At 39.6% G+C, this 13717-nt stretch overlaps 1 protein-coding gene across 2 annotated transcripts in view; it reads left to right on the top strand.

Moving 5' to 3' along the window:
* The window catches only part of LOC124146406 (molybdate-anion transporter-like), a 129443-nt gene that overhangs the window by 54767 nt on the left and 60959 nt on the right, over positions 1-13717 (top strand). For both annotated transcript variants that reach the window (XM_046516672.2, XM_046516673.1), the window contains exons 2-3: positions 7729-7873; positions 13315-13375. In XM_046516672.2, the coding sequence (XP_046372628.1) occupies positions 7729-7873; positions 13315-13375 (206 nt within the window). The remainder of the gene's footprint in view (positions 1-7728; positions 7874-13314; positions 13376-13717) is intronic.

Genomic DNA, 13717 nt, shown 5'->3' with positions numbered 1-13717 from the left:
GGGAGGCAACAAGCGCGTCAATTATTCCGTGCCAAAACCAAAGAACTGGTTGGAGATTAAAAATAGATTGCTTACTATCGTTTGATCACATTTAGACAAATGCTTACATACATATATAATAATGGAGAATTACAACACAACAATCGAAAAAGCTATAAAATGGAGAGAATTACCACAAGGTTTTTATTATATCAGTGATGTCAAACCAACCAAATACGGTTATCAATTGTTTCTTATCAATTTACAAGAAGAGTGTAGTTATATAGTCTGGTCTCCTAGTAAAATGAACGAAGAACTTAATAAAAATGTTGAATATCGCTTTATCGATAAAAATAATGAAGAATATTTTTATTACCATTTAGGCTCATCTAAAGCAATGATTGGCCCCAGGTATTGGTAAGCTAGAGCCAATTTAACTTAATCTCATGACTATCATTGAATCGCATAATCATTTTGGCATAAAAAATGCCACCTGTAGTAGCAGTATAGGTATATGAATCCGGCTCCAGTGGAAGTGGTCCAGAACCCCCATTACCTATACTACTTAACTTAATCTCATGACTATCATTGAATCGCATAATCATTTTTGCATAAAAAATGCCACCTGTAGTAGCAGTATAGGTATATAAATCTGGCTCCAGTGGAAGTGGTCCAGAACCCCTATTACCTATACTACTAGAACGCTTGTCTTGACCCCAGCAGTGACAATTCACAGGATGTAATTAGTGTTTGAATGACATTGTTTATATACTTGTAACAAGTGCTGCTCAATAAACAGTGATCTGGAATACATAGTTATTCAGCGTATGTCTAAGTTGGTATTTCTGCTATCCAAAATGTCTTATTGTTGATATAAATGCGATGTTTAATAATGCGAGCCAAGACCACTTGCATTTTCGCATTTACTTCATGCTCGCGTTAATATCAAGATTTACAGTACTTATTTTACCTATTTTACTTATTTTAAGCCTATATTAATTGCGATCTCATCTTGATTATCTCCTTTAAAACACAACAAGTATTTACACATTCATTGGAAACTATTTTGTAGTGAGTCTTTTATCATATTCCATATACAAGAAATAAGCTAGCATGACCAGAGGATGTTTTCACTAAACATATCGGACGTTTTCTCTAAGTACAAAGGACGTTTTCTCGAACGTGGTGGCCGTTCTCTCTAATTGATCAGTGGCAATTTTTGTGGGCGGACGTTTTCTCCAGTTCCCTTTTGTGGGTGCTGTGCCCAAGAAAGAATAATCCTATTCTGACATTAAAACACTGAATTGCTAAATGCTGCTGCTTTCTTACTACTAACATCCTATATCTACATATGTTGTGTGGGTGGCTGGACCCAAAAATATCCCTAATCTGAATTCGAAGTCCTGGACAATACATTTAATTTTGTACCAAACTGTGCACTTTGATGACTTGTAACAAAAAATGACAAATTTTGTCGTTTAGATTTTTGAAATTACGAATCCGATCTAAGGTGTTACTCCATAACCCTTCAGCTAGGTTTGTCTGGGCCCCAGCTGTATCTATGTGTCTGGCATGGCCTGGAGACATGTCAAACATTCCCTACAGCTAGGTTTGTCTGGGCCCTAACTGTATCTATGTGTCTAGCGTAGCCTGGAGACATGTCAAACATTCCCTACAGCTAGGTTTGTCTGGGCCCCAGCTGTATCTATGTGTCTGGTGTGGCCTGGAGACATGTCAAACATTCCCTACAACTAGGTTTTCTGGGCCCGAGCTGTATCTATGTGTCTGGTGTAGCCTGGAGACATGTCAAACATTCCCTACAGCTAGGTTTGTCTGGGCCCCAGCTGTATCTTTGTGTCTGGCGTGGCCTGGAGACATGTCAAACATTCCCTACAACTAGGTTTTCTGGGCCCCAGCTGTATCTATGTGTCTGGCGTAGCCTGGAGACATGTCAAACATTCCCTACAACTAGGTTTGTCTAGCCCCCAGCTGTATCTATGTGTCTGGTGTAGCCTGGAGACATGTCAAACTTTCCCTACAGCTAGGTTTGTCTGGGCCCCAGCTGTATCTATGTGTCTGGTGTGGCCTGGAGACATGTCAAACATTCCCTACAGCTAGGTTTGTCTGGGCCCCAGCTGTATCTATGTGTCTGGTGTAGCCTGGAGACATGTCAAACATTCCCTACAGCAAGGTTTGTCTGGGCCCCACCTGTATCTATGTGTCTGGCGTGGCCTGGAGACATGTCAAACTTTCCCTACAGCTAGGTTTGTCTGGGCCCCAGCTGTATCTATGTCTCTGGTGTGGCCTGGAGACATGTCAAACATTCCCTACAGCAAGGTTTGTCTGGGCCCCAGCTGTATCTATGTCTCTGGTGTGGCCTGGAGACATGTCAAACATTCCCTACAGCAAGGTTTGTCTGGGCCCCAGCTGTATCTATGCGTCTGGTGTAGCCTGGAGACATGTCAAACTTTCCCTACAGCTAGGTTTGTCTGGGCCCCAGCTGTATCTATGTGTCTGGTGTAGCCTGGAGACATGTCAAACATTCCCTACAACTAGTTTTGTCTAGGCCCCAGCTGTATCTATGTGTCTGGCGTAGCCTGGAGACATGTCAAACATTCCCTACAACTAGGTTTGTCTGGGCCCCAGCTGTATCTATGTGTCTGGCGTGACCTGGAGACATGTCAGACATTCCCTACAGCTAGGTTTGTCTGGGCCCCAGCTGTATCTATGTGATAATTTATTTAAGATTCCCTGCACAAATAACTTCAAAGATCTAGCATGACTAAAGATGTAATTTTGAGTACTAAGTATACTTTGCACATACAAAAAACACAATTTGGAAAGACACTATAGGCAATTATATACTGGCAATTATCAACAATTACACATCATATATCCTGGATTGAGTCCATTTAAATACATACAAATCAGTAAGTCCTGATGTGTCTTGAACACAGTGTCGTCTCGGTGGTGTAAGCCTAGTGGTTGACATGGTTAAAGCGTACGCTCATCACGCCAAAGGCCCAGGTTCGATGCCCCACATTGGTACGATCCGTGAAGCCAATTTCTGGTGTCCCCTGCCTGGATATTGGTGGAACATTGCTAAAAGCGGCATAAAACCATACTCACTCACTCGCTCCATTTTGTAGGTGCCTGTGAGGGGGTTTCTGTATGGGTGCAGGGTCTGCATGATGATGGCTGTGGTCATATCTCTGGGGGATAGACGGATGTACTTGCTTGGTCCTGTAAAGGAGCAAAATCTTGAAAGGGTTTGTCACAGCAATGTTACTAAGATATTTGATAAGGGAAAGCTTGGCATTGGAGGACTCTTGATCTAGTTCAGAGAGGTTCTTGTTGTTTCTCAGATCTTGTTACATTATGTTTCTTAATTCTTCATGACTTCAGTTGATGACTGGCCTTGAGGATGGTAGCTTTTGATGAGAGACTGACACTTCCTACCTTATTGTGAACCATACACATTGCTGCAATGAGATGTAGGGAAGGACAGACAAAGTAGCTTGTCATACCCAATGGCTACACCAACTGCGTGAGACACAGCTGACGTGATAATGATGCAAGGGGCAGGTGTACGGTTCTAGGTAGAAAGTGATACCATATTTTCTTGAGTATAGTGCACACTTTTTTTAAAAAAAACACAGCTGTGTAGAAGGGGGTGCGCATTATACACGAATTAATGAGTTTTGATATTTTTTCCCCCATGGTAAGAAATTACCGTGAGCACCTAACACCGGAAATACCATGTCAACAAATCCATACTGAAGTACGCAAATTAGTCATGTAATTACACTGTCTGGCTATAAAAAGTGTTCTTTGTATATCTGGACTTATGTTTGTAACTTATTTTATTAATTTTATTCAAAATTCCTTTTACTATTGTTTTAATTAATTTCGGCGAAATCGGAAGATCACACAACTCACCGTTGTAAACAGCAACCACGGTCAGACTACCACTATTGACGCCTTGAAACAAACTTTAGTTGACAGAGAATGGATACATATATCATAAATGCCATACTGTGACTCGTCAATAGTCATATTTGTTTTTGTTGGATGATTCTATGTCAACACTCGCGATCACGCGATCACGTGCACGGGAGCCTTGACGGTGACTGGTCAGACTGGTTCCATGTAAAAAATAATACCCGGCAATAGCGATCAGCTGCTTCGTTTAGGGTTATTATTATTTTTAATATATTTAGTAAAAGCTGCATCTAAATTAACAAGATATTGGAATATATTATTCCTAATAAAAAAATAGTTTCAGATACTATTTTTGCTGATCCTTGCATTAAAATCCTGTAAAGTTATATCATTGGGTGTGTCTTGACCGAATCACCGGTAGATTCAAAGAAAACGTGTGTACAGCTGATTGCTGTGTCGGGCTTAGTTTACGAGAAAATACACAAGGTAATCTTAATCCCTAGATATAAAACAATGCCTAGCAGAACAAAAAATACAATTTAAACAGTAAATCAACATGTCTCACTCTGGTGATTTTTTTATCTCAAATTTCGAATTTGTACTGACCAGGTTTCTCATCACCAGTTCTTTTGCCGGACTTCGCTAAAGGGGGACGGTGTAATTTTTTTTCTGCGATTGGTATTCGCAAAAAAAATTCTCCAAAATATTGATTCCGCTAGAGGGGGGTGCGCATTATACATGGGTGCGCACTATACTCAAGTAAATACGGTAACATCAGGTCATTGGCTTGGGTTGTGTACAAATTTACTTCATAGTTAATTAAACAGGTGAATATACAAGAAACGCTAAGTTCCAGGTCAGCACGTTGTGGTAGTGGTGGAGGTGTAGGTGCCCTGGAGCACCTAGCCTAAAACCTGAAACATAATTAGTTTGCTTTTTATAGATTAGCTTTCGCTTGTAAATTAGAATTAAACATTACAAGTAAATAACTCATCATGAGAATACTAGGTTCTTTTTTTTAATTATCATTTAATATACTCAACAACAAAAGTTCCTGTGACACCAATATTTTATTGTATTTTCTCAAACAATGTTTGGTTTTCAATATTGTAGTACATGTATGGAATCAAGTCACAAAAATGCAACTGCTACAGAAAAGCATGCATTCCATGCAAAAGCTGACTTTTATGCAAGCTCCATGCATTTCACTACCCAAGAATGGGTATAAAAACATGTGTGTTAACGGGATTCCATATGCATTGTTTAGCATCGTGCTGATAACAAACGCTCAAAAAGACAACATAATTACGCAATTATTCAACATTACGAAAATGCCATGCCTGTCCGACAATGAGTGTCTGTGAGCCATTGGTATACTTGAAGCAGGATCGAGTCAACGTGATGTTGCAAGACAATTTAACGTCCACAGAAACACCATTTGGTGTTTATGGCAACGTTGGCAACAGACAAATGCAGTCAGAGACCATCCTCGGAGTTGCAGGCCATGCGTAAACAATAATTGACAAGACAACTGGATTCGAACAACACACCTACGAAATCAATTCCATCCAGCAACAGTGACTGCAAGAAGCATCCCTGGCCTTCGACAAATATCTTCACAAACTGTACGTCGTTGCCTCAGATGTGCAGGGATTGTCGCCAGAAGACCCGCGGGACGTCCCATTTTGACAGGAAACCACCTTCAAGCACGTCTACAGTGGTGCAGATCAAGTCTTTGCTGGACGGCCATGACGGGACAAGTTCTATTCTCTGACGAGTCTCGTTTTCATCTCAGCCACAGCAATGGATGGATTCGAGTGTACCGACGTCGAGGTGAACGTTACGTCAATCATTGTGTCATGGAAGAAGATCGGTTCAAGGGCGGCAGCGTTATGGTATGGGGTGGGATTACAGCAAGACAGAGGACCCGTTTGATTTTGGAAATCTCAATGGACAGCGCTACCGCGACGAGATCATCAGCCCTGTTGTTCTACCGTTTTTGCGTCATCATGGCCCAGGCATTACCTTTCAACATGGCAACGCCCGGCCTCATATTTCTCGACTTGTTCATGATTCTCTTCAACAAAACAACGTGAATGTCATCCCCTGGCCGGCTCGCTCCCCTGATCTCTCACCAATGAGCACATGTGGGATGAGATGGATCGGCGCCTTCGACGTCAACCATGTGTTCCACAGACACTCCAGGAGCTTCAAAACGTGCTCCAGCAGATATGGACAGATATCCCACAGGACTTTGTGCGACACCTGGTCCATTCCATGAGACGAAGATGTGTTGCTTGCATCGCAACCAGAGGTGGACACACACACTATTGATTTGTAAATTGACATTTTGGCATGTTCATGTTTTTTTATGAAATCATACATTTTCTGAAGTCAGTATGGCAAATTAAACCATTTGAACACTTACAGGAGTCTTTTATCTGCCGCAAACTGAAATTATTTCAGATTTGGTAAAAAACATAACTTTGCATTAAATCTTATTCAATGTCACAGGAACTTTTGTTGTCAGTATAGTTGCCAAGAAACTTTGAAGATGTATTGATGGGAAAGTGAAGTATTGGATAAACAAATCTTTATCAAGCACAAAAATACAAATGATAAATTGGACTAAATCTTGCCTGGACTTATAAATATTTTATTAAACACTCTAGGATAATCTTTTGTTGAAATTTAACACGTCAACATAAGACTCAGCATATTTACAACATGTAAAATGTAGGCTATTGAATTTTGTCAACAATATTGCTATCACACAAATTTAAATATTGTCTTATTTTGGCATTTTTGTTGGCATATTTGCTGTCCACTGGCATTGATAGTTGAAAGGTCATCAGTAGAAATTTCAGATCAAATTTCCAAGGCCCATGAATATATCAGTTGTTTATAACTTTCTTTTGCTTATTGACAGGTCTCAATGTTTCCACAGGTCCTGTGATGATTCCTGATTACATATGGGTACAGTGTCGGACATTGCATGGCATGCAATCGGAGAATCTTTATTGTTATTACAAGATGCCATTTGGTTTTGGTTGCATCATGTTGATCAACCCTATATATTGAACATTACTTGAAATACATTCTTGTTTGACCATACTAAACCTTAAGACTTTGGAAAAGTTTTATTGAGTGGGTCTTTCTTATCATGTAAACAGCACGATGTGTACATGGTTATACTAACTATATACAATATAATCAAGTGATAACAGACTCAGATATCCGTATAAAAGTTTCCATTTTAACATATCACTACACTGTGGAAACAGCCATTTGCTGGCTCTACAGTAGACAAACAAGTTACATAACACCAGAAAGTCACCACTGTTACTGCCTCTTTGGTATTGATGTAACTAATGACTGAATAACTACAATTGAACAAGGATCTTTTTAGACTGCACCCTTGTGCCATATGCACAATGAAATTTTAAATGGCACAGTCAAAATACTGTCACAGGCTGTTATGGCTCACTTTAATCCCATATGGTGAAATATAATCAAACACCTGTGCCCTCATAAGAAATATTGTTGCATCGACTTGATGCTTGTGTATGTACTACAGAAGGATCACCAAGAGTGATGCACCGTAGCTCATGTGAACTAGTTGTATTTATATCCTGTGCGGTAGTGCATGAAGTTTATGATTTATTCTTACAGAAAACATACATTGACAACACAATCTTCATTCCTAAACATCCATGTGAATTTTCTGCATCTGGGTGGATGCAGGATTTCACATCTGTTAAATCACTGTACTTTACATGCCATCTTATTATTGTGTGTGTGTTTCAGCTGGCGATTGGCTACAGGGGCCTCATGTGTATGCCCTGTATGATAGCTACAGCATGACCACACATCAGATCGAGGTCCTCTTTGTAGCAGGCTTCGGCTCCAGCATGATCATCGGCACAGTAGTCGGCTCCTTTGCTGACAAATTGTAAGTAGTGATATATCCTCACGAAGGCCATGCATTGTATTTACATATCCTCATGAAGGCCATGCATTGTATTAAAATATCCTTACAAATGCCATGCATTGTATTTACATATCCCCACAAATGCCATGCATTGTATTTACATATCTTCACGAAGGCCTTGCATTGTATTTACATATCCTCACAAATGCCATGCATTGTATTTACTTATCCTCACGAAGGCCATGCATTGTATTTACATAACCTCACAAATGCCATGCATTGTATTTACATATCTTCACGAAGGCCATGCATTGTATTTACATAGCCTCACGAAGGCCATGCATTGTATTTACATATCTTCACGAAGGCCATGCATAGTATTTTACATATCCTCATGAAGGCCATGCATAGTATTTACATATGTTCACGAAGGCAATGCATTGTATTTACATATCTTCACGAAGGCCATGCATCGTATTTACATATCCTCACGAAGGCCATGCATTGAATCTACATATCTTCACGAAGGCCATGCATTGTATTTACATATCTTCACGAAGGCCATGCATTGTATTTACATATCTTCACGAAGGCCATGCATTGTATTGACATATCTTCACGAAGGCCATGCATTGTATCTACATATCTTCACGAAGGCCATGCATTGTATTTACATATCTTCACGAAGGCCATGCATCGTATCTACATATCCCCACAAATGCCATGCATTGTATTTACATATCTTCACGAAGGCCTTGCATTGTATTTACATATCCTCACAAATGCCATGCATTGTATTTACATATCCTCACGAAGGCCATGCATTGTATTTACATAACCTCACAAATGCCATCCATTGTATTTACATATCTTCACGAAGGCCATGCATTGTATTTACATAGCCTCACGAAGGCCATGCATTGTATTTACATATCTTCACGAAGGCCATGCATAGTATTTTACATATCCTCATGAAGGCCATGCATAGTATTTACATATGTTCACGAAGGCCATGCATTGTATTTACATATCTTCACGAAGGCCATGCATCGTATTTACATATCCTCACGAAGGCCATGCATTGAATCTACATATCTTCACGAAGGCCATGCATTGTATTTACATATCTTCACAAATGCCATGCAATGTATTTACATATCTTCACGAAGGCCATGCATTGTATTTACATATCTTCACGAAGGCCATGCATTGTATTGACATATCTTCACGAAGGCCATGCATCGTATCTACATATCTTCACGAAGGCCATGCATTGTATTTACATATCTTCACGAAGGCCATGCATTATATTTACATATCCTCACGAAGGCCATGCATTGTATTTACATATCTTCACGAAGGCCATGCATAGTATTTTACATATCCTCACGAAGGCCATGCATTGTATTTACATATCTTCACGAAGGCCATGCATTGTATTTACATATCTTCACGAAGGCCATGCATTGTATTGACATATCTTCACGAAGGCCATGCATCGTATTTACATATCCTCACGAAGGCCATGCATTGAATCTACATATCTTCACGAAGGCCATGCATTGTATTTACATATCTTCACGAATGCCATGCAATGTATTTACATATCTTCACGAAGGCCATGCATTGTATTTACATATCTTCACGAAGGCCATGCATTGTATTGACATATCTTCACGAAGGCCATGCATTGTATCTACATATCTTCACGAAGGCCATGCATTGTATTTACATATCCTCACGAAGGCCATGCAATGTATTTACATATCTTCACGAAGGCCATGCATTGTATTTACATATCTTCATGAAGGCCATGCATTGTATTTACATATCTTCACGAAGGCCAAGCATTGTATTTACATATCTTCACGAAGGCCATGCATTGTATTTACATATACTCATGAAGGCCATGCATTGTATTTACATATCTTCACGAAGGCCATGCATTTTATTTACATATCTTCACGAAGGCCATGCATTGTATTGACATATCTTCACGAAGGCCATGCATCGTATCTACATATCTTCACGAAGGCCATGCATTGTATTGACATATCCTCACGAAGGCCATGCAATGTATTTACATATCTTCACGAAGGCCATGCATTGTATTTACATATCCTCATGAAGGCCATGCATTGTATTTACATATTTTCACGAAGGCCATGCATTGTATTTACATATCTTCACGAAGGCCATGCATAGTATTTACATATCCTCACGAAGGCCATGCATTGTATTTACATATCCTCATGAAGGCCATGCACTATATTGACATATCCTCACAAGAGCCATGCATATCATTGTCTAGTGGCATATCCTCACTGGGGCCAGACAGTGTAGTGTTATATACTCACTGGGGCCACATACTGTAGTGACCTATAATCACTAGGTTCACATCGTGTTGTGATCTATTATCACTGGGGCCACATTGTGTAGCGACCTATAATCACTAGGTTCACATCGTGTTGTGATCTATACCCACTGGGGCCTCATAATGTTGTGACTTATACTCAGTGAACTCACTTATACTCAGTTAACATGAATGCCTTTGGCGAACACTCTCATTTCCTCTTCCAAAACGGCACGGACATGATATAAATTCAGCAGATAAACCAAGGAAACCGAACCATTTTGAATGCACAGACGGGACCCCCGGCGCTAATGTGACTTTGAAAATTTTCTTATAGGTGTCCTGCGTACTAACAACATGATGCTTGAATTACCATAAGTTGAAGAAATTCTTCCAAAAGGATTTTGAGCGTCAGTGCTGTTATGTTTGCAAACACAACTTCAGGTGCATGTTGTTAATGCGTATGCATAGAAATGTCAACAACGCCCATATTTGGGCAATATTCATGCACAACCAGATTTTGCAACCGGTTTCAGTTTGGTCTGTCAACAAACGAAAGTTGTTATGTTTTGACACTTAAATATATATTTAACGTGGGTAATAAATAAAATACCACACTCATTCTTGTTAGATACCATTTTTACGAAACAAGTGGGCTTTCTATGGTATCTGACCGAGCATAAGTATTCGAGTGTAGTATTCTCTATATACTCACTTATTGTACCTATTTTTGATTATTGTGATAATATTTGGGATAATTGTAATAATGAACAAGTAAAACTATTAGAAAATTTACACTTGGATGCTCTACGAACAATATGTGGAGCAGTACGAGGAACCAGTCACAAAAAACTTTATAGGGAAACGGGTTTATGCTCACTGTCCGACAGACGACATTACCATAAATTATGTATATTTTACAAAATGGTCAATGGGCTAGCTCCTAAATATCTGTCTTTATGGGTCCCACCTAATATATCCAGCATAACTGGATATAACCTTCGTACTTCTAATGACTTCCAGACCAGTTGATATTAATATTAGAAATGTAGATTCCTTATCTCGGTTTAAGCAATTAATTTCTAGAGAAACTAAGCTTACTGCAAATTTTACATCTTTTGCTAGTTATGGCCAGCGGCAATGTCAGATGATTTTATCTAGACTTAGGCTAGGTTGTAGTGATTTAAAATCACATTTTTTTGACAGATTTCTGATTGATAATCCCATCTGTCCATGTGGCCTAAATAGAGAAGATGCTTTCCACTTTTTTCTATCTTGTCCACGCTATGCCAAGTTTAGAATTGATAAATACTTTTTTGTTAACCAGCTCAGCATACATACTATACTCCACGGCAATGAAGATTCATCTTCCTCAGACAATGAACACATTATAAAATCAGTTCACAATTACATCATTGAAACAAACCGCTTTACGTAAGTTTTGTGTCAACTTAAGAATATAAAATGCATTTGGTATCTTGCTTTCCATTTTATTTCATGTTGTGTTACTCATTAATGTCTGCTCTATAGACTTCATCAATCTACATGTATAATGTACAATATTAGGAGAAGCATTAATATAGGCCTTTTTGGCCTGTTTGCTAATCCTTTTTCCATTTTGTAATGCTATTTAATGTAAAATCTGAACATTAATGGAAATAAAATACTGTTTAAATCATACTCACTGGGGCCACACAGTGTAATGACCTATACCCACTCGGGCCGGTTGGCTAGCCTAGTGGTTAAAGCGTTCACTCGTCACGCCGAAGACCCGGGTTCGGTTCCCGACATGGGTACAATGTGTGAAGCCCATTTCTGGTGTCCCCCGCCGTGATATTGCTGGAATATTGCTAAAAGCGGCGTAAAACCATTCTCACTCACTATACTCACTGGAGCCACATAGTGTAATGACCTATACTCACTGTGGCCACACAGTGTAGTGACCTATACTAACTGTGGTCACACAGTGTAGTGACCTATACTCACTGTGGTCACACAGTGTAATGACCTATACTCACTGGAGCCTCACAGTGTAGTGACCTATACTCACTGCGGCCACACAGTGTAGTGAACTATACTCACTGCGGCCACACAGTGTTGTGAACTATACTCGCTGGGGCCACACAGTGTAATGACCTATCCTCACTGGGGCCACACAGTGGAGTGACCTATACTCACTGGGGTCACAAAATTAAGGAATAGTGACCTAAACTCACTAGGGCCACACAGCGTAGTGACCTATACTCACTGGGGCCACAAGGTGTTGTGACCTAAACTCACTAGGGCCACACTGCGTAGTGACCTATACTCACTGGGGTCACAAGGTGTAGTGACCTAAAATCACTAGGGCCACACAGCGTTGTGACCTAAACTCACTAGGGCCACAAGGTGTAGTGACCTAAACTCACTTGGGCCATATAGCGTTGTGACCTATACTCACTGGAGCCACAGTATCAATGCAACTCTGAACATTTTATATGTTACGTTCCTGGAATAACTGGACAGGGGTAACACGTTTCACAGGATATTTGCGTGGCTGTGACATTTATTTTGTATGAGTATGTATTAGACTTTGTATGGCCAAGATCAATTGCAAGCTAATGTAAGGCTCACTGATTTTGTTGTATATGACAGTCAATTTCATAGAAAAGTAATGGCTTAACACTGAAGGATGGCTCTATCAAATCATTTTATTTGCCTGGTTGTCAAAGATACCTTCTATACTCATCTTTGTGCCATGTGAAAGATCATAGTGCCTTCATCAATCTGTTAGTGTCCAGTTTGTTGTACAGAGAAACAACAGCCTGTCAGTTATGCAAACATTGATTGCAGAGTAGTAGCATAACCAAAATTACACTTGTGCAAAAAATATCAAAAGAAGTGGAATAATGAACAATGATAATGTTGATAAACTTGTTAATACTAGCACCAAAAGATTCTTTCTGTTTAAGAGCTGTTTTACAGGTTCACTTTATTATAACAGAAGATTCTTTTTTGACCATGTTTAATTTGTTTAATCTTTTATCATGTTCATAAGGTTCATTCAATATTGTGTGTACAAGAACAATACCTGTCACATGTTTGTGATTTGCACAATGTTTTTTTTCAGTGGGAGACGGGCTAACTGTATTCTTTATGGAGTGTTGTACGGACTTGCATGTGTCACTAAGGTAAGACTGCAAGGGACGACCTTATCTAGTCTGAACTCAATACCATACCATGCACTTTACGATTGCATTGGAATCAAGACATGCTTAAACTCTTTAAAAATGGCAAAGACAGACATTAACACAAAATTCTGCTAATTGTTCTCTTTGTAGGACTCCTGCATTCAATCACAGGAGCAGCACAATGAGACTGAATGTAGGGCACAGAAATCCAAGAAGGATAGCTGATTGCTTTATGAGCCTGTCATGTGTGTATCATGGATAACACATGGGGTCATATATCACCTCTGACAAACCTGTTTGAATGCTTTCAACACTTCATAACTTTACCATGATTACAGACAT

This window comes from Haliotis rufescens, unplaced genomic scaffold (assembly GCF_023055435.1).
Source record: "Haliotis rufescens isolate VD_foot unplaced genomic scaffold, xgHalRufe1.0.p SCAF_22, whole genome shotgun sequence".
NCBI lineage: Eukaryota > Metazoa > Mollusca > Gastropoda > Lepetellida > Haliotidae > Haliotis > Haliotis rufescens.
Note: the sequence above shows the minus strand (reverse complement) of the source record. Positions and strands in the feature narration are given on the sequence as shown.